Here is a 21,877-nt window from a genome sequence, read left to right as displayed (position 1 = left end):
CTCAGTTCAGTTGGAAAGCCTAAACCCCTCCCACCTTGTTGTCAGTCTGACTCCTCCCACTCAGGGTGGAGCAGGAACCGACCACACTATCACTCATTCTGAACGTAACGCCTAAGCTCCTCCCAACCAAGTTGCCAGCCATTTTGACTCCTCCTACTATTCAAGAGGAAAGCACAAACTGCTCCCAATATGAGGGCACTCGAAAAAGCTCCTCCAATCATCTCGCCAAAACGGCTAGGCTCCTCCTATCATTCCGCCTTTTTTTTCTGCTCCGCCTCCTAGACGAAAGCCCCGCCTTTAAAATTGAGCGACAGCCCGTACACCAATGAGCACATCTCCCTCACGCTCAGGGCGGGTTTTCTCCCCTGAGAACCCCCCGCCCCTTTCGCACTCGAACTGACAGGCCGAGGGGCCAATGGTAAGAAGCGGGCGGTCTCCATAGTGACGGGCGGGGAGGATATCCGTTGCTAGGGGCGGAAGCGGCTGGCGCTGTTGATAGTGGAGAGGAGCCGAGCCGCTGACATGACGCGCTGCGGGAGCGGATAGGGCGGCACAGGGCAGCGTTGTGACGGGGGAAGAGGCCCTGTTCTCCGCGGAGGACATGAGATAGCGGAGGTAAGGCTGGGCTGGGTCAGAGTTTGGATCAGGCCCCAGAGCCAGCGACTCTCCCCGGCCTGGCATCACTGTCACTGGGCAGCCAATCGCAGGCCGCGACACGCCCCGCCGCCCAGCGTCTCGGCCAATGGGAGTGGGTGGAATGGGTGACTGACAGGAGGGAGAGCTCCGTGTATGGAGCTGTATGTTCATTTACATCACTTCATGTCCGACCCGGGCCGGACCCCGGAGAGAACCTCAGTTCACCTGAACCGTCACGTGATACACATTCCACCACGTGACCCATTTAAAGAGGCCCCTGGTGTGTGTGTGGGTGCCACCTGGGGGGGGTTCCCTCTGTGCGTGGGTGCCACCTAGGGGGGGTTCCCTCTGTGCGTGGGTGCCACCTAGGGGGGGTTCCCTCTGTGCGTGGGTGCCACCTAGGGGGGGTTCCCTCTGTGCGTGGGTGCCACCTAGGGGGGGTTCCCTCTGTGCGTGGGTGCCACCTAGGGGGGGTTCCCTCTGTGCGTGGGTGCCACCTAGGGGGGGTTCCCTCTGTGCGTGGGTGCCACCTAGGGGGGGTTCCCTCTGTGCGTGGGTGCCACCTAGGGGGGGTTCCCTCTGTGCGTGGGTGCCACCTAGGGGGGGTTCCCTCTGTGCGTGGGTGCCACCTAGGGGGGGGGTTCCCTCTGTGCGTGGGTGCCACCTAGGGGGGGGGTTCCCTCTGTGCGTGGGTGCCACCTAGGGGGGGGGTTCCCTCTGTGCGTGGGTGCCACCTAGGGGGGGGGTTCCCTCTGTGCGTGGGTGCCACCTAGGGGGGTTCCCTCTGTGCGTGGGTGCCACCTAGGGGGGGGGTTCCCTCTGTGCGTGGGTGCCACCTAGGGGGGTTCCCTCTGTGCGTGGGTGCCACCTAGGGGGGGGGTTCCCTCTGTGCGTGGGTGCCACCTAGGGGGGGGTTCCCTCTGTGCGTGGGTGCCACCTAGGGGGGGGGTTCCCTCTGTGCGTGGGTGCCACCTAGGGGGGTTCCCTCTGTGCGTGGGTGCCACCTAGGGGGGGGGTTCCCTCTGTGCGTGGGTGCCACCTAGGGGGGGGTTCCCTCTGTGCGTGGGTGCCACCTAGGGGGGGGGGGTTCCCTCTGTGCGTGGGTGCCACCTAGGGGGGGGGGGTTCCCTCTGTGCGTGGGTGCCACCTAGGGGGGGGGGTTCCCTCTGTGCGTGGGTGCCACCTAGGGGGGGGTTCCCTCTGTGCGTGGGTGCCACCTAGGGGGGGGGGTTCCCTCTGTGCGTGGGTGCCACCTAGGGGGGGGGGTTCCCTCTGTGCGTGGGTGCCACCTAGGGGGGGGGGTTCCCTCTGTGCGTGGGTGCCACCTAGGGGGGGGGGTTCCCTCTGTGCGTGGGTGCCACCTAGGGGGGGGGGTTCCCTCTGTGCGTGGGTGCCACCTAGGGGGGGGGGGTTCCCTCTGTGCGTGGGTGCCACCTAGGGGGGGGGGGTTCCCTCTGTGCGTGGGTGCCACCTAGGGGGGGGGGGTTCCCTCTGTGCGTGGGTGCCACCTAGGGGGGGGGTTCCCTCTGTGCGTGGGTGCCACCTAGGGGGGGGGTTCCCTCTGTGCGTGGGTGCCACCTGGGGGGGGAGGGGTCCCTCTGTGTGTGCGTGTGCCACCTGGGGGGGGCCCTCTGTGTGTGTTGTGTAGAAGGGAGGCCCCGGGTGTGTGTGGGTGCCTCCTAGGGGGCCCCCTGTAAGTGGAGGCCACATAGAGGGAGGGACCCCACGTGTGTTGTGTAGAAGGAAGCCCCCGGCGTGTGGGTGTCATCTGGAGGGGCTCCGTCACTTTACCCCGCACCACTTATACCCCCCCCCCCTTCCTCCCCACCCCCCGCCCTTTCCTATCTCGCCATGTCTGCCCGTTTATGTGGTGTCACTTCATCCCCTCCTACATGGGACAGTCCTTGGCCTTTGCCCGCTGAGCCCGGCGTCATGGGAGGAGCTGACCTCGGGGGGGTCCACAGAAGTGATTGGACGCGTCCTCCGTACACGCCAGGCCCAGAAAACGCTGCGCTGCTGTGCGTGGAATGGAAGCCGTATTACACCCGGACACAGACCACGTCCTCTATGGCATCCGTGGCTTCTCTACTTTGTTTCCCAAAACTTCTGAAGAACCTGACAAAAGTCAACACGTTTCTGTGCGTTGCGGGAAAGCACGCGATTTTCCCACACATTTCCGCCAACCACGGAGGGGATCCTGGCCGTAGTGCGCTTGTATCCGCCTCCTGTCTGTCTGTCTCTTGCGCGGTGCGTTCCGGAAGGTCCGTTTCATTTTCATGTGTTCCTGGAGCCCCTCCAGTGTTTTTTTTGGTGGCCCACCGGAGCCCCTCCAGTGTTTTTTCTTTGGTGGGGTTGTCTTGGACATCTGGGCATGCTGGATCTTGTGGTTCCTCAGCAGCTGAGGTGGCTCGGGTGTTTTATAGACGCAGCTCTGTCCTCGTCTCTCATAAAACATTGTCCGATTGCCGATAAAGTTGGTCGGTTTCCTCCTGCAGCGTGTTGTACCATGTCTGCCACTGATGGGAGGAGTTGGACCCTATTGGCGTTTGCAGTTCTGGTATAACCACGCCCACAAGGGCGACCCTTGGACTCTTCGCACCGTCCGGACTCGTCTAACTAGATCTCTTCTGTAACATTGTATCGATGCACGGTGTTCGTTCAAGATGCGTGTTTGGTCTCATCCGCTCGCAGGTGGTCACTGCAACAGGAAGTAAGAGGAAATCTCCACAATGGGGACACAGCAAGTCCAATCCTCATAAAGAAGGCCAGACTTTGTTTATACTTCTCATCGATTTTCCCCTCAGCTCCTTCCTCTGTTGCATGCTCCCCAAAAAATACCCGATGACCTCACCACCTTCATCATGTTACGGCACTAAACTACTAAATCCCTTTTCTCATCAGCAGTATATAGCAGTCTTGTGACTTCTATCAGTGTCCAGAAGAGCACTGATTAATCTTGTAGGAAGAATTTTCATTCTCCCTCAATTGTCCTATGATGCTGCATGACCCCTGACCCTCTGGACAGTGCTGATTGGCCCTGTGCTGATCACATGCACCCTCCCAAGAAGAAAAAAAAAAACATCTAGCAATACACACCAAACTGAGCATGTGCAGTGACTTTTAGAGCTCTGTACCATCAGCAGATGGACTGGGGACAGTAGAAGGGGAGGATCAGAGAAGACAGGATCAAACAGCCTTTACACAATGCGGAGTATTAACCCCTTAGGTTCCACAGTGAGTATAACAAGCATGCTTTACTGCATCTACAGACTGATTGTACTGCGGGGGGTGTAGTGACACTTTAAGTGTGTGCCTAACCATGTGTAATGTGTGCTACTTTTTATTAAAAATCTCTCTGTTCCTTCTCCCTGTTTGCAGGGAGAAGAAACAAGGGGATTGTTCTCTCTGTACAGAGCTCTGTGTTGATTGCCAACACAGGGCTCTTGGCTGTGCTTGGATACAGCCGATCAGCAGGTCCCGCCCATGAATCCTCATGAATCGGGACCCACTGACAAACTAAAGTCACAGAGGGAGTCGGCGGGCAGAGGCATGCTCTCCCTGTACCTGGAGGAGGCCAGAGGCGTACACTGTGCCTGTACGACTGCCCATCTGCAGTACATTGCTGGGGGGGCGGTCCTTAACCACTCGCTAACCTCGCTATCGCCGAATGACCGCTACAGCGTGATTGTCCAGTTCTGGGAGGGCACGTCGTATGACGTCCTCCGTGAATGTGCCCCCCCCGGCGCCTTGTGGAAAGCTCTTAGTTGCAATTTGTGTTTGGGAGCTTTCTGATCATGTGACAGCCAATCACAGCAGTCACATGACCCTAAATCCCACCCCGCCTCCTGGCGCCAGAAACCACTTAAAGGGCTGGGAGGCGCCGGCTCCAAGGGGTTCAATGATTAGAATTTTTGTGTTTGGGGTCCAGCATTAGTGTTACTAAACCCCCAACAGTACAATCAGTCTGTAGATGCAGTAAAGCATGCTTGTTATACTCACTGTGGAACCTAAGGGGTTAATCCTCTGCATTGTGTAAAAAGGCTGTTTGATCCTGTCTTTTCTGATCCTACCCTTCTTCCAGTTTTGCCCTTTTATCTCCTGATAAGGCATATCGTGCGGAGACACTCTGCACATGCTCAGTTTGGTGTGTATTGCTAGAGAGGCTTTTTTTTTTTTTTTTTTTTTTATTTGGACAGTGCATGTGATCAGCACAGAGCCAATCAGCACTGTCCAGACAGATCAGGGGTTCTGCATCCTCCTAGAGCAAAATGAAAACTCCTCCTACAAGCTTTAACCAGTACTCAGCAGGACACTGATAGAAGTCACAAGACTGCTCTATACTACTGATGAGAGAATGGATTTATAATTTACTAAAATAATTAATTTCCATGTTGTGTGTTCTGTGAGAGACCAGATATAGTGAATGCGGGGTCCGGGGAGAGCGGATGTAGTGAATGCGGGGTCCGGGGAGAGCGGATGTAGTGAATGCGGGGTCCGGGGAGAGCGGATGTAGTGAATGCGGGGTCCGGGGAGAGCGGATATAGTGAATGCGGGGTCCGGGGAGAGCGGATGTAGTGAATGTGGGGAGAGCGGATGGTGTGGATGCGGGGTCCGGGGAGAGCGGCTGTAGTGAATGTGGGGAGAGCGGATGGTGTGGATGCGGGGTCCGGGGAGAGTGGATATAGTGAATGCGGGGTCCGGGGAGAGCGGATGTAGTGAATGCGGGGTCCGGGGAGAGCGGATGTAGTGAATGCGGGGTCCGGGGAGAGCGGATGTAGTGAATGCGGGGTCCGGGGAGAGCGGATGTAGTGAATGCGGGGTCCGGGGAGAGCGGATGTAGTGAATGCGGGGTCTGGGGAGAGCGGATGTAGTGAATGCGGGGTCCGGGGAGAGCGGCTGTAGTGAATGTGGGGAGAGCGGATGGTGTGGATGCGGGGTCCGGGGAGAGTGGATATAGTGAATGCGGGGTCCGGGGAGAGCGGATGTAGTGAATGCGGGGTCCGGGGAGAGCGGATGTAGTGAATGCGGGGTCCGGGGAGAGCGGATGTAGTGAATGCGGGGTCCGGGGAGAGCGGCTGTAGTGAATGTGGGGAGAGCGGATGGTGTGGATGCGGGGTCCGGGGAGAGTGGATATAGTGAATGCGGGGTCCGGGGAGAGCGGATGTAGTGAATGCGGGGTCCGGGGAGAGCGGATGGTGTGGATGCGGGGTCCGGGGAGAGCGGATGTAGTGAATGCAGGGTCCGAGGAGAGCGGATGTAGTGAATGCGGGGTCCGGGGAGAGCGGATGGTGTGGATGCGGGGTCCGGGGAGAGCGGCTGTAGTGAATGTGGGGAGAGCGGATGGTGTGGATGCGGGGTCCGGGGAGAGTGGATATAGTGAATGCGGGGTCTGGGGAGAGCTGATGGGGGGGGGGGGGGAAACGCGGGGAGAGCGGATGGTGTGGATGACAAGTCCGGGGTTTAGTAACACATTAAGTTGGTTTGTGAAGACTTTGTACATTTCCAATAAAAATCCTCTGAAAAGGCAAAGTTCAGCAGTGCGGGGAGTTCCTCTGCCATCCAATGTGCTGCAGAAAAATCCAGCGTGTCGTCTTTCTGTACCAAACCTCAGTGGCGTGGACAGTTGTTTTCTATGTGCCCTCGGATTGATGGGTGTTTGGTTTTGGTTTTTTTGTGAGAAGGAAGGGTTGGAACTTCTGTGTTTTTTTTTTTTTGCTTTCTGTGCATTCCAGCTGTAACTGTACTACTTATTTCTTGTGAAGGTGTCACCAGGACAGGAAGTGAGGGGAAATCTTCCCAGCGGGGTTACAGCCAGAACAGTCATGGTGTCCAAACCTAAAGATTGGGCCGGACTTTGAACTGTTGAACTCTTTCCATGTTGTACATATTACAAATATTTGACCTACTAGGAGAGCATAGCGTTCATAGCTCTGTAGGATGCATGTGTCACCTCCGTGTAATGCTAGGCGTGCCGGCTGATGTTGTAATTACATGCTATGATGTGAATAGCTGCTGTTTGGATGCCTCTGACGGCTACTAAATGAATGACTAGTACAGTTATTCTCAACCGGGATTCCTGCAGAGGCCGGCGTGGGTTCATTGATGTGTGACAGATCGACCTCCCATGTCATGGTGTCTGCATAGTTCCAGGGCCAAAGCCACCTGAAAGAGCCACAGAATTACTCCAATCATCTTTTTGGCAGTCGGTAAAAGGGGCATTCTTCCCACTGACCCCCCCCCCCCCATGTAAGGGACATTCCTCCCACTGACCCCCAATGTAAGGGACATTCCTCCCACTGACCCCCAATGTAAGGGACATTCTTCCCACTGACCCCCAATGTAAGGGGCATTCTTCCCACTGACCCCCAATGTAAGGGACGTTATTCCCACTGATCACCAATGTAAGGGACATTCTTCCCACTGACCCCCAATGTAAGGGACATTCTTCCCACTGACCCCCAATGTAAGGGACATTCTTCCCACTGACCCCCAATGTAAGGGACATTCTTCCCACTGACCACCAATGTAAGGGACGTTCTTCCCACTGACCCCCAATGTAAGGGACATTCTTCCCACTGACCCCCAATGTAAGGGACATTCTTCCCACTGACCCCCAATGTAAGGGACATTCTTCCCACTGACCCCCAATGTAAGGGACATTCTTCCCACTGACCCCCAATGTAAGTCCCTTCCCACTGACCCCCAATGTAAGGGACATTCTTCCCACTGACCCCCAATGTAAGTCCCTTCCCACTGACCCCCAATGTAAGGGACATTCTTCCCACTGACCACCAATGTAAGGGACATTCTTCCCACTGACCCCCAACGTAAGGGGCATTCTTCCTACTGACCCCCAACGTAAGGGGCATTCTTCCTACTGACCCCCAACGTAAGGGGCATTCTTCCCACTGACCACTGATTTGGGGGGGGGGGGGGGAGACAGGGAGTGACCCACAATGCCCTTTTACTGGTGGTAGTTTGGGGGCGGAGCAGGTGATTGGTAATCATAGCGGCATTTGAGACGCCGTTTTCATAACATGTGAGCTGCACTCTGAGGGGAGGGGCTGGGGTAATGTGACCTCATCAATAATCCTGCACCCAGCCGGGAGCAGACACCCCTCCCTTCCCATATCCTGAACCAGGCCAATCGCAGCACCAGGCCAATCGCAGCGATCTTGCGAAGATTGATACCACTGCAGCCGCCCGGTCCGGGGTCATCATTCGTAAAGCTGGAAGGAAATTGGGGACACCTTTTTATTGGGAATGCTTTTTTTTTTTTTTTTTTTTTTCTCCCCCTGGGGACAGCCCCTTTAAAATCCGTGACTGTCCCAGAAACCAGGGACATCTGGTCAGCTAATCCCTTAGGTCCTGTTTATGGGGTTGTTTTGTTTTTTTCTTTGTACCTTTTCTTTGTTCATGGAAAAGATTGCATAGGAGTTACATAAGTAGAGTTCTCCTTTAAACCTTTTGGGCCTAGTTCTCCAAATCCTGGGAAGACCTAATAAACCCCCAAAATGGTAATTTTCATGCCTCGTTTGCAGCAGATCCCACACCCATCCCCACATGTGGTTTGATTTAATTTCTATGGCCGGCTTCTGCAGCTTCCGTCTAGCGACGTTTGGCTCACTCTGTCAGCATGCATGGAGTTTGCATCACTTCATAATCAGCATGAGGAGCCGTCTGCAGATCTCTGGTAGCAGCACCAGGGATTATTTCATTACGCCCCCACCTCCGTCTATCCGCCTGCAACACTTACAGTTTAATAGCTGCTGCAAAGTGAACTCGCTTTACTGCAGCGTCTGGCACAACCTGTTCTGTAACGTGATATCGGTATGCCTGTCTGCCAGCCTCTCTCTGCAGGTATGTGGCGGGGCTGGGAGTTTTATTCTGCGGGATGAACGGGTGATTCATTGGGAGGGATCTCTCCTTTAATTTTTCCCCGATGGAATTCTGGCTGCCGGGGAACATTGAATCCACATCTGTAGGCTTTGACAGTCCTTCCCTTTGGGGTTAGTTGGCGGTCTGATCTCATGACATCGGATGGTGACAGCTGAGTTCTCCATCGTCTGTAACGGAGCCAGACGGATTGCTATAGAATGCCGGAGCCTGTGAGAGCGATCCAGAATTCAGCAGGCAGGTTTAACCACTTAAAGGGTATGTCCAGCTCCCAAATATCCCTCTCCTCCGCCTTTTTTTTTTTTTTTTTTTATTTTAAAGCATTTCCTGATTTTGTATTTTATTTTTTCTTTTCCTTTTGTTCCTGTAGTGGGAATTGGCTTTTGTAACTCCCTTTGATGTACCCACCAGGCTTGTAAAATTCTTGTAGCGGCAGCTGTTGGGGAAATCTGTTCCTGTTGACACAGGCACATGCCCAGAGCTACATCTCCCAAGAGCCCTTTTCCTGTACAGGGGTTGTGGGCAGGATCTTGGGAGTCGAGGCAGCAGTAGAATGTAGAGAGGTGCAGGGGGGTCGGTGAGGTTCCGTAGTCCAGCAGGTAGGGCTGACTGCACTGCTTGGGATTTCAGTGGAGAGGAAAAAGTGTGTGTGTGTGTGTATGTGTATATGTATATGTGTATATATATACATACATACATACATACATACATACATACACAATGGGGATCGAAAGTTTGGGCACCCCAGCTAAATATTTGTATTAATGTGCATAAAGAAGCCAAGGAAAGATGGAGAAATCTCCAAAAGGCATCAAATTACAGATTAGACATTCTTATAATATGTCAACAAAAGTTAGATTTTATTTCCATCATTTACACTTTCAAAATAACAGAAAACAAAAAAATGGCGTCTGCAAAAGTTTGGGCCCCCTGCAGAATTGATAGCATGCACTGCCCCCTTTGCAAAGCTGAGACCTGCCAGTGTCATGGATTGTTCTCAATCATCGTCTGGGAAGACCAGGTGATGTCAATCTCAAAGGTTTTAAATGCCCAGACTCATCTGACCTTGCCCCAACAATCAGCACCATGGGTTCTTCTAAGCAGTTGTCTAGAAAACTGAAACTGAAAATAGTTGACGCTCACAAAGCTGGAGAAGGCTATAAGAAGATAGCAAAGCGTTTTCAGATGTCAATATCCTCTGTTCGGAATGTAATTAACCACTTCCCGACCGGCCGTTGCATATAAACGGCCGGACGGTGGCACTGCAGGGTCGGGTGGCCGTCTATAAACGGCCTCCCCGCACCCTGCTTGTGCGCGCTCCCTGGGAGCGCGCAGCACCGCGATCCGGTGCCCGCTGTGTCCTCCAGACACAGTGAAACACCGATCGTCGGACGGGACCTCTGTACGAGGTCCCGATCATGTGATCACTGATTGGCCAATCGGTGATCACATGCAAAGTAGTAAGCAAGATGTCACTTGTGACATCATTGCTTACTACGTGTGAAATCTGTGAATGATCAGAGGTCACATGGTACAAGCCTATTCACAACAGGCTTGTACCATGTGACAAGCTGTGACCAATCACAGCTCAGTCAGTACTTCTCAATGAGTGCATGAATGCAGACAGAGAGAAAGAGAAATGATTGCTTTTACATCCTATATGGGTGTAAAAGCAATGTGTAAAAAAAAAAAAAAAAAATCTTCATCACCCCCCACAAGTAGTACAGTGTCACCATGGTGACACTATACTGCTAGGGTGACAGTATGTAAAGAAAAATAAAAAAATAATATAAAAAAATAAAATAAAAATGTAAAAAAAGTTTAAAAATTATAATTTTTGTTATAAACTAATTTGGATTTTTTTTTTTACTAAAAAGATAACGGAATAAATTTTGGCAAAGATTTATGATGAAATATTATTTATTTGCAAAATTGTATAAAAAAAACACTTTTTTTCAAAATTTTTGGACTTTTTCATTTACATAGCAAAAAAAATAAAAATCCCAGCGGTGAATAAATACCACCAAAATAAAGCTTTATCTGTTTAAAAAAAATGGTAAAAAATTCATTTGGGTACAGCGTTGCATGACCGTGTAATTGTCATTCAAAGTGTGATAGCGCTGAAAGCTGAAAATTGCCCTGGTCAGGAAGGGGGTAAAAGTGTCCGGACTTGAAGTGGTTAAGAAATGGCAGTCATCAGGAACAGTGGAAGTTAAAGCAAGATCTGGAAGACCAAGAAAAATATCAGACAGAACAGCTTGCAGGATTGTGAGAAAAACAATTCAAAACCCACGTTTGACTGCACGATCCCTCCAGAAAGATCTGGCAGACACTGGAGTTGTGGTACACTATTCCACTATAAAGAGATACTTGTACAAATATGGTCTTCATGGAAGAGTCATCAGAAGAAAACCTCTTCTACGTCCTCACCACAAAAATCATCGTTTGAACTTTGCAAATGAACATATAGACAAGCCTGATGCATTTTGGAAACAAGTTCTGTGGACCGATGAGGTTAAAATTGAACTTTTTGGCCGGAATGATCAAAGGTACGTTTGGAGAAGAAGGGGCACAGAATTGAATGAAAAGAACCTCTGTCCAACTGTTAAGCATGGGGTTGGATCAATCATGCTTTGGGGTTGTGTTGCAGCCAGTGGCACAGGGAACATCTCACGAGTAGAAGGAAAAATGGATTCAATAGAATTTCAGCAAATTTTGGATGGTAACTTGATGCCATCTGTGAAAAAGCTGAAGTTAAAGAGAGGATGGCTTCTACAAATGGATAATGGATAATGATCCTAAACACACCTTGAAATCCACGGGGGATTACATCAAGAGGCGTAAACTGAAGGTTTTGCCATGGCCTTCACAATCTCCTGACCTCAACATCATTGAAAATCTATGGATAGACCTTAAAAGAGCCGTGCGTGACAGACAGCCCAGAAATCTCAAAGAACTGGAAGACTTTTGTAAGGAAGAATGGGCAAAGATACCTCAAACAAGAAATGAAAGACTCTTGGCTGGCTACAAAAAGCGTTTACAAGCTGTGATACTTGCCAAAGGGGGCAGTGCATGCTATAAATTCTGCAGGGGGCCCAAACTTTTGCAGACGCCATTTTTTTGTTTTTCTGTTATTTTGATTTTTCCATCTTTCTTTGGCTTCTCTATGCACAGTAATACAAATTTTTAGCTGGGGTGCCCAAACTTTCGATCCCCACTGTATATATACATTGCAGCAACTCAGAATGGTCCTCAGTAGTTTGTGTGGCCCCCACGTGCTTGTATGCATGCCTGACAACGTCGGGGGAGGCTCCTAATGAGACCACGGATGTTGTCCTGGGGGATTTCCTCCCAGATCTGGACCAGAGCATCACTGAGCTCCTGGACAGTCTGATATCCATAAATAAATGATGTGATGAGTGAAATAGTTCATTTAGATCAATATATATTGCAGGTCCAAGAGAAATAATAATAATCATCGGTGTTCCGTGTTGGTGAGCTTCAGTGACGGGGACTAGTAAACGTATTCACTTACCAGAAGCGCATGAATGTTGCGCATATATATGTTGTCTCCTGTAAAGGGGTCGTCTGGATCTGGGCGGGGGCTGCGGGGTCATCAAGCATAACATGGACACTCAGGATGGCACTGCTATCATACAGGTCACACTCTGCTCATATCGCCTCCAGAAACGACTCCAAGACATCAGCCAGTAATGGTTCCCCACACAAGGGTTTCCAACTTTAGAAGTCCCATAAGTAATGTGCCAAAGACAGATGGGTGCCAATAGTGTAGTATTTTTATTGAAAGTTGGGCAGAAAACCAGTAAAAATTGCATGAGAAACTCGCATGTGGTTTTGGGCATATAAAAAATGGCCGCCGGCCTTCCTCGTGGCCGTGTGCGGCGTGACGTCACTCTGGTAGGCTCCTCTCTGACGCGTTTCGTGCACCAGCACGTTTTCAAAGGGGAGGAGCCTACCAGAGTGACGTCACGGCCATGAGGGTTAGTTCTTCTCTACAGTCTTGATGCTGTTCTAATCGCTTTTACCTGTTTGCAAACAATTTTTTTTTTATCCAATAAATATTTGATTTTGAATACTACACTATGGGCGTCCTTCCGTGACTCCTTTTTGAGGAGCATTTATTTGCAGAGCCCATTTTTTGTGATCCAGTTGCCTCACCCAGAGAAAGAAGTTATCTGTAAGCAGGCAGCCTCTTCTACCCATCCCTTAAAGGGACCTCTGGTTACCTGGATCCGACTAATTTGATAGCGGGCATTTGCTGACTACGACCCTGAGGGAGGATCACCGTGACCAGACCCATATCTGTTGAGGAAACTTCTGGATGTGATACTTAATGCATATAATTATTACGCATCTGGTGAGTGCGTAATTCTGCCATTATTCACGGAGCACCGCCATCGAGTTTTAACCAGTTACCCGGCACTTTATAGTCACGCAGACTGTTGTTTATATTGAACTTTTAATATTTTATCACTCATACCGTCTTATTTTGAATCATAATTTTAGCGCTGCATTGTTTTACTTATTCTATGTGTAAGGTTTGTTGGTTACCTTGGGTGCTCAGCTGCTGATTGGATAGCGCTCACTTTTACATGTTTTATTATATACTTACCTGACCAGATCAATATCCCAGGAGTTTCATCGAATTGATGCGATTCGGATTACAAAGTCTTCCTTTCATTTTTATTTTTTAGGTGTGTGTAAAAAAAGAAAAAAAAAAAAAAACTCTATTCCTATCCCCATCTCCTATCTCACCAGTCCATAGATGTGGTGGCTGCATTAGTTTTTTTTTTTTTTTTTTCCTTATGTTCATCAGGTGATCCTGCCAGTAACACACTTCCTCTGCTAAAGTGACAGTGTTCAGTCATTGTGTATGTATGGAGCTATTTCTATATATGTCTCCCTAGGACAGGATGTAGTTTAGGACTACGGAACCTCTCCCAATCTTGTCATCCTTGGGGGTGGGAGGGGAGTTGTGATATGTAGTCCACAGAGGAGACTGAACAATGCTAACTGGTGGAGACACGAGAAGGTATTGGCTTTCTAGATTTCTGGCAGGATCAGCAGGTATTTTGTTCTAAACAGATTTTCAGAGACCAAAATGGAGCCAATAATGCCTCTCCTGTCCTGCAGCTGGGCTACCCTTTTGCCTTTTGATTTCCCTTTGTATTTGCATTGGATATTTGAGTTCTTAGTGCTCATTTGTGGCTCGCTGGGACTTCTGCCTTCCGAAAGAATTCTGCTGCATTCCTGACAGCGGTCTGACACTCCCAGTCGCAGGACTCCAGCTCCCATGCTGGTTCAAAATTCTCTGTTTGTTCAGCGCTGCTTATAGATCCATCCAGTCAGCTGTTCTTTGCTGCGTACATGCTTAGAAAGCACCATGTTTTGCACCTTTTGACAGAAAAAGAACTTGCACACAGACTGCACCTTTTTTTTTTTTTTTTTTTTTTTATTTTTGTTTTCACATTTAAATCAGTATTTTTTTGCTCGAAAATTACTTATAACCCCCCAAACATGATCTATAGGATAAAATGTAAATTCTTGCAACATTATTATTCTTATTATACAGGATTTATATTATTATTATACAGGATTTGTATTATTATTATACAGGATTTATATTATACAGGATTTGTATTATTATTATTATTATACAGGATTTATATATTATTATACAGAATTTGTATTATTATTATTATACAGGATTTGTATTATTATTATACAGGATTTGTATTATTATTATTATACAGGATTTGTATTATTATTATTATTATTCAGGATTTGTATTATTATTATTATTATTCAGGATTTATATTATTATTATACAGGATTTATATTATTATTATTATACAGGATTTATATCATTATTATTATTATTATACAGGATTTATATTATTATTATTATACAGGATTTATATTATACAGGATTTATATTATTATTATTATTATACAGGATTTATGGCGCCAACAGTTTGCTCAGCGCTTTACAATATAACGGGAGACAATACAGTTACAATACACTTCAGTACAGAAGGAATAGGAGGGCCCTGATCCTGGGAGCTTACAGTCTAAGAGTCATATGGTATTTGTGCAGCTGTTTTTTTTTTTTTTTTTTTTTAACAAAAAAAATTAACTCATATATATATATATATATATATATATATATATATATATATATATATACACATACATACATACATACATACATACATACATACATACATACATACATACATATATATATATACCCCAATTTTTTTGTAAAATATTAAAGATTATGTTTCGTCGACTAAAGGGAGACCCAACGTGTCACGCTTTGAAATTGCGCACGCTCGTTGAATGGTGACAAACTACAGCACCTAAAAATCTCAATAGGCGATGCTTCTAAAAAATGTTTAGAGTTAGAGGATGTCTAGCATTAGAATTATTGCTCTCGTAACATTCGCGGCGATACCTCATATGCGTGCTGTAAACAGTTTACATATGCGTGCGCAACTTGTGTATGTGTTCACTCTTATGCGCATTTTGTAAAACTTTTTATTTTTTTTCACTGTCATTTATTTATTTTTTTTCTATGATTTTAAATTACAAGGAATGTAAACATCCCTTGTAACAGAAATAAGGATGACGGGTTCTCTTTGAGATCGGGGGTTAATCGCTTCCCAACTTCCCTATAGCAGAAATACTGCTACAGAGCGGCACGGGTGCGTAAACTTGTGTGTGATTTTGCATTTCTGGGCAGGGGGTGCATGCCCTACCCACATCACCATTCACGGCCGTGGCTGTCAATCACTGGACCCCAGCTAGGAATTACTTGCTGGTGCACGGTGATTACCGAGGATCTCCGACGGGGAGGATTTGTTTACTAAGAGTTCTTCTCCCTGTCAGCTCGGACACACTGCACAGCACAGACATCCAAAGCAGTGTGCTTACAGTGAAGCACACAGACCCCGCCCCCTAGTAAAACACTCCCAGCACACAGTTAACCCTTTGATCGCCCCTCATGTTAACCCCTTCCTGCCCAGTGCCATTAGTACAGTGTCAGTGCTTCTTTTTTTTTTTTTTTTCTTTCTTTAGCACTGATCACTGTGTTGGTGTTACTGCTGTAAGTCGATCGATGCCATTACTAGTAAAAGAAATAAAGAATAGCTCCCAGTGTGTATATATACCACCATTTGTAAACACTATAACCGTCATGTAAACCAATTAATTTACACATTTTTGTTTTTTTTGTTTTTTTGAGCAAAGACATGGAGCAGAATACATTTTGGCAAAAAAGTTTTTGGTAATTTTTTTTTTCCCCAAGGGTTCCTCCTAGGACAGTGAGTCTCCAGACTTTCTAAACAAAGGGCCAATTTACTGTCTATTAGGGGCTGGACTGTGGCCAGTGGGAGAAACCATGACTCAGGCTTGGTGTTCCAGGGGGGAGTAAAAAAAAAAATGACTGTTTGTGGTGAGGAGGAGGAATAGTGCACCATTGTTGGTATCAGTGGAAGGAATGGTGTCCCATCGTTTGGGTCCTGTGGCAGGAATGGCGCCCCGTCACTGGGGTCCTGTGGTAGGAATGGCACCCCATGTAATGGAACTGGCCCCAGACTGCACTTGGGTACTTCCATTAGACACCACAGCTGACCATACAAGACTAGACGACACCAGTCTTGACGTAAACCAGAAAAAAGACTACTTTATTTTAACACAGATACAAGATGTATACGTTCAAGGGAACAATCCCCCCCCCCCCCCCCCGCATAATGATACAGGGCAGTGCACTCTACCTTTTTAGTAATGAGACACACCAACACAGTCCCGTCAGGGGGGAGGGCTGCTGCAGACCCCCCCCCCCCCACCAAGCCAATACACATACATCCCATAATTTGCACCCAAGCAAGACACACACTAGAACAATGGGATGCAACCACATGGCATTAAACAATCAACCCCCACCCCAATATTAGGACAGATCACCCTGTACCCCTAACAGGCACAGGGGGACTTACACATAATAGGGATATAGGGAGATGTGACAGGGGTCTCCCCACCTCTCCAAAGTGAGCTGGGTTCCATGGGCCCCCCACCCAAAGTGACTCCCATTACGCCCCGTCACTGGGGGGTCCTGTGGCAGGCAGGGCGCCCCGTCACTGGGGGGTCCTGTGGCAGGCAGGGCGCCCCGTCACTGGGGGGTCCTGTGGCAGGCAGGGCGCCCCGTCACTGGGGGGTCCTGTGGCAGGCAGGGCGCCCCGTCACTGGGGGGTCCTGTGGCAGGCAGGGCGCCCCAAGGGCTAGATAAATGCATGTACAGGGCTGCATCTGGCCTTAGGGCCACTATTTGGAGATCACCATTCTAGGACAAAGTTTGAGAGAGGCTGCTGTAGGCTCATGCTGGGATGTGTAGTTCAGCAGCCGCTGTAGAGGCTAAGGTTGGCCAAATGACCTTGCAGCTTGCTTGTTGAAAACCAAGAGCCAACTTTTTATATGTAGAATCGTAAAATCTAAAGACGTGTATTTGTCCATGATGTGAACGCACTCTGCCGGCTGCACCCAGTAGAATAGATCGTTCAGTGTCAGGCCGAGTTTCACCCTTTGGCCTGGCACGCGATGACTCGCATTGAGAAATCCTGAATAATGTTCCTTTTGTTCATGGTTGCTGTGCCATTCGCACATAGTGCCGCACTGTGGTGGTAACTCCCATGGTCACTTCTTGCGTACATAGCTGTGTCTCGTATGGCTTTTCCATGGCGGATGGTAAGGGATTTCATCACTGGGCACTCTTCTTCTTCATGCCGTCTCTCACCCCATTTACAACCATAGCAATTATTAGGCTTGTAGTCGTTGCTGAGTTTTTTTTCATTTCAATGTCTATTAGCTGAGGGTGCTGCCATAGATTTAATTTACTCCACAGACCTTAATTTTTTTTTTTTGGTGTTCTTGTTGCAGAGGCAGAGGTTGATCCTCGAGAAGAGACGTACTTTGTCCAGAGGAGGTGAGATGATGAATCCTTTCTGGAGCATGTCGTCGGCATCTGTAAGAAAGGTAGGAATGTTGGTGTATCTTCCAACGTGTCTGAGGCGGGGAAAAGAAGATTGACTTTCTGTTTCAATAATGTTTATTGAAGTTTTACAAGAAAATGGAAATCGGTAGAAAGGCCTTCAGCCAACGCATGGCCCAGTTAGAGCTGGCCAGCCACAAATGGGGAGGTGGCAATGCCACACGGGCTATATATAGTAAGTAAATCGGAACTAAAGGGACAGTCAACCTAAACACCAACCTGTTGAGGGTCATAAAACACGAAGAAAGATTGTCAACGGTAATATCATAAAATTGGCTTAATTGCCTTAGTCGTAGAGCTTCGCATCGAGCGGTAGAGGTCTAAACAGTACAGCCCACCTTTCACTAAGTGGAACTCCTCCTTCCCGGGCATACAATCTGTTTCAAAAGAATTATACAATTGAACCAAGCCAAGGGGATGAAGAAATCCCCCAAGGCAAAATAATCACAAAAAGCTGGGTCAGCTAAAACCGCTAGCCGGGCCTCTGGTAGAGTCCATGCTTCCAGAAGGAGAGAGAAAAGGGAGAAAAAGAGGTCGGAGGAAGGGACAAAAGAGGGGAAAAAAAGCAAGGCAAGAGATAGGTTGTCCGCCTCTCAAATCATCGTCAAAATATTCTTCATGCAGGAGATTGTAAATATTGTATCCAAGGATTGCAGCCTTTCAGCTAGATCCTTCTGATCAGTGGCCTACAATATTGTCTGTGGGTCGAATGTGGCCCTTTGCTTTCCTTAGGGCACCATTGCCTCTACTGATACCAATGATGGGGCACCATTGCCTCTACTGATACCAATGATGGGGCACCATTGCCTCTACTGATACCAATGATGGGGCACCATTGCCTCTACTGATACCAATGATGGGGCACCATTGCCTCTACTGATACCAATGATGGGGCACCATTGCCTCTACTGATACCAATGATGGGGCACCATTGCCTCTACTGATACCAATGATGGGGCACCATTGCCTCTACTGATACCAATGATGGGGCACCATTCCTTCCAATGAAACCAATGATGGGGCACCATTCCTTCCAATGACACCAACAATTGGGCATAATAAACAGGGCACTGTTTCTTCCCCTGATACCAGTTATTGGTCCCATTTCCACCCACTGAGCACCCAACGATGGGGCAGCAGTCTGTGGGACCATAAACTGGCCCTTTTTTTTGTTTGGAGAACTCTGCTTTTGATTGGCTGTGATGCAAAGCCATCATTTCTGTTACTTTTATGGTGCAACTACAGATATGCAGGTCACAGAGAAAACTGTAGACCACTGTTGGGACACCCAACATATCCATGCATACAAGTTGTCAATGGAAGCATTTTGTTTTTTGGGTTTTTTTTTTTCTCTGTTCTTTTAATGTGTCCCAACAATGGTTCTTTCTTCGAGCTGTACGTCAAGATAAGCAAATAAAGCAACTACTAAACCCACCCTAATACGGGACTTTTAAGTTCTGCTTCTGGTAACCACAATTTATATGTGAAGAAACCAAAATATATAACAAACTTTATTGCAAATTTTCAGGCGGCGTCATCCTGTCATGAGGCTTCAATCATCGGCCAAGGTGGATTGGTGGCTGTGTGGCATCTCTGGGTGCTTTGAGCAATCTTCTTTATACATCCTTTTTATATGTGGAATTCTCATACTGGTTACCTATCTTTAGAGATACTCAAAGATCTACCTTTTGATTTGCATCATGCTGTCCCCTGAATGGGTGTCCCCATTGGAAGATTTCCTCCCTCTGCTTGTGGGGGGGCTCCTCTGTACCCTTAGATGGCTATTTACGTTTTAGCACGGAGTTGCCTTCTTCCTCAGATATGTTTTGTTCTATTGAATTGTTTGTGCTTTGCAGAGATCAGATAATGAAGAGAAGATTGGAACCGGAGACCAAAAAATCAGCCCTCCCCGGTCCTCATCAAACAAAAAGCAGCTCCCTACGATCCCGAAGAATGCAGTCCCCATTACCAAACCTATTTCTCCAGCCCCGGCTGTACAGTCCACAAACGGGACACACGCCTCCTATGGCCCCTTCTACCTGGAGTATTCACTGCTGGCAGAATTGTAAGTCTCCTGCCGGTTCACGTTACTTACAGTTCTCTTATTTCCTTCAGTCTAATGATTGGTTTTCTTTTGGAATTCTTTTCTCAGTACGTTGGTGGTGAAACAGAAGCTCCCTGGGGTCTATGTGCAGCCGTCCTATCGCTCTGCATTAGGTGAGCCCGGTTACTTTTCAGGCTATAACTAAATGACACTTTAACTACTTCCCACCCAGACAATCCTCACACTTCTGTCCTACATGTATTTTTGCTAGAAAATTACTTGTAACTCCCCCCAAGCGTGTGTGTGATAACCAAATCTATATAAATTAATAAAATTATATATCTGTCTATGTCTTGGGGGGAGTTCTAAGTCATTTTCTAGCAATGTTTTTTTTTTTCCGCACAATATTTGTGCAGCGGTTTTACATAACAAATTTTTTGGGAAAAAATAAATTTTTAATGAATTTTAATGCACACAATAGAGAACAGGCCTTAAAATTTCTGCTTGCTTATGGCGGGGGGCGAGTGTCCCCCAGGGCCGTCTTGCTGCGCAGGCTCGGAGCTCAGGCCGGATCTGTCATTGGCACTTGAAGCCGTCAGACTGCTCAATAGCTGAGCGCAGTGAAAGCAAAGCAAGGAGTGTGCTGTGCTCTCTGCCTCCCCCTAGAGTGCAGTACCCGGCTCTGTGAGTGAACAATGAAGTACTGCAACATTTTATTGTGTGTCTACCTAATTTCAGCTCACTCTGGTCACATAATCCTCTTGTCAGCCAGTGGTGGCTTCAGGGGAGAGGAGAGAGCACTTAACAGCGTGTGTGTTTTGTGTATGCAATAATAATGGTCTCTTTATTTTCCAGTGTGGTTTGGAGTCATATTCATAAGGCATGGACTGTACCAGGACGGTGTATTTAAGTTCACTGTATACATCCCTGATAATTATCCCGATGGGGAATGTCCGGTAAGTGCTCGCTTTGCTATTAGAGAATCCATATACAGTGTGTGGGTGGGAAGGATGTAAAGTGGTTTATAAAGACTTCTTTTCTTTTTGCCTTCTTTTTAATGCAATTTCTGCATTAAGGTAACAATAAACGTTTTTCAAAAGTTGCTCCTCCCAGCCCCTCTGAAAACACTTAACTGAGCCCGAACCTGATCCAGTACTGTGCCCATCCACAGCAGCTCTTCTCCCCTCTCTCTTCTCAGAGGAGAGTCCGTATCCGCGAGAGCCATTGGCTATTGCTGCTGTCAGTCAAGTCCTGTGAGGAGGGAGCGGAGGACTGAGCTGTGCTGTGTGTGTGTCAATAGATTCACACAGCCCAGCTTTCGATCGAGCCCACATGAGTGCCTCCATAGAAAGCGGCTTGCTATGGAGCAATTTGGAAAGGAGAGGAGCACAGATCGCTAGCGGGGGACCCCAGAAGAGGAGGTTCGGCGTCACGATGTATAAAACCATTGCACAGGTAAGTATAACATGTTTGTAAAGTGTTTTTTTTTTTTATTTTGAGGGGAAAAAAGTTGTTTGTTTTTTGTTTTTTTTTTGCTGCACCTTTCTTAAGAAATCGGCTATAATATAAAAAGTTGTCAATCAGGCGGCTGGTCTTGCTGATTATCCCGCCTCCTTTTTTTTTTTTTTTTCTGTAAAAACCTAAAAGTTGTGTTGTGTTCAGCGAGCGTATGCTGGCGTCTCATTTCCTTCTTCTGGTCTCCCTTCCAGCGTCTTGTGTTTGACATCCCCGTCTTCCACCCTCTCGTTGATCCCGTTTCAGGAGAGCTGGATGTGAAAAGAGCGTTTGCAAAATGGAGGTAAGTGCCCCGCTAACGACCTGAGCGTCGCTCACCCAAGTCTGCCTTCCTGCTTTGTAGTTTACAGGAAACATTGTGGCTTCTTTCTTCCCCTCAGGAGAAACCACAATCACATATGGCAAGTGTTGATGTACGCAAGACGGATTTTCTACAAAATCGACACAACCAGCCCATTGAATCCAGAAGCTGCGGTACTGTAAGTATAGAGGGTGGGGTGTTGGCTCTGTCAGGTTTTTATGGATGTTTAGTGTTACTCAGGAGGTCTGGAGCTTAAATGATTGCTCACAAGTGTGGTGCGAGCACCATTACATATGCATGAGGAATGTGCGTTTGTGCGTATGCATGGGGAGGGAGAGAGGGGGCTTTACTTTTTTTTTTTTTTTTTTTTTTTTTTTTGCTTTCACAAGGGGTGAATACCCATTGTGAAAGCATG

At 48.0% G+C, this 21,877-nt stretch overlaps 1 protein-coding gene across 5 annotated transcripts in view; it reads left to right on the top strand.

Moving 5' to 3' along the window:
• Positions 1 to 445: 445 nt before the first annotated feature.
• Positions 446 to 21,877, top strand: part of AKTIP (AKT interacting protein) — a 28,549-nt gene continuing 7,117 nt past the window's right edge. Inside the window, exons 1-7 of one of the 5 annotated variants that reach the window (XM_089662763.1) lie at positions 446 to 615; positions 17,491 to 17,586; positions 19,459 to 19,667; positions 19,755 to 19,819; positions 20,502 to 20,602; positions 21,356 to 21,444; positions 21,542 to 21,640. In XM_089662763.1, coding sequence (XP_089518889.1) covers positions 17,542 to 17,586; positions 19,459 to 19,667; positions 19,755 to 19,819; positions 20,502 to 20,602; positions 21,356 to 21,444; positions 21,542 to 21,640 — 608 coding nt within the window. In that variant the 5' untranslated portion in view covers positions 446 to 615; positions 17,491 to 17,541. Of the gene's footprint in view, positions 616 to 8,418; positions 8,497 to 8,525; positions 8,791 to 17,275; positions 17,299 to 17,490; positions 17,587 to 19,458; positions 19,668 to 19,754; positions 19,820 to 20,501; positions 20,603 to 21,355; positions 21,445 to 21,541; positions 21,641 to 21,877 lie in introns of those variants that run through there. The other 4 variants (XM_089662765.1, XM_089662764.1, XM_089662762.1 and 1 more) reach the window with 4 other exon arrangements.

The sequence above is a fragment of the Staurois parvus genome, unplaced genomic scaffold, assembly GCF_062004578.1.
Source record: "Staurois parvus isolate SC_StPar_1 unplaced genomic scaffold, SC_StPar_1.0 ptg001534l, whole genome shotgun sequence".
Classification (NCBI taxonomy): Eukaryota; Metazoa; Chordata; class Amphibia; order Anura; family Ranidae; genus Staurois; species Staurois parvus.
Note: the sequence above shows the minus strand (reverse complement) of the source record. Positions and strands in the feature narration are given on the sequence as shown.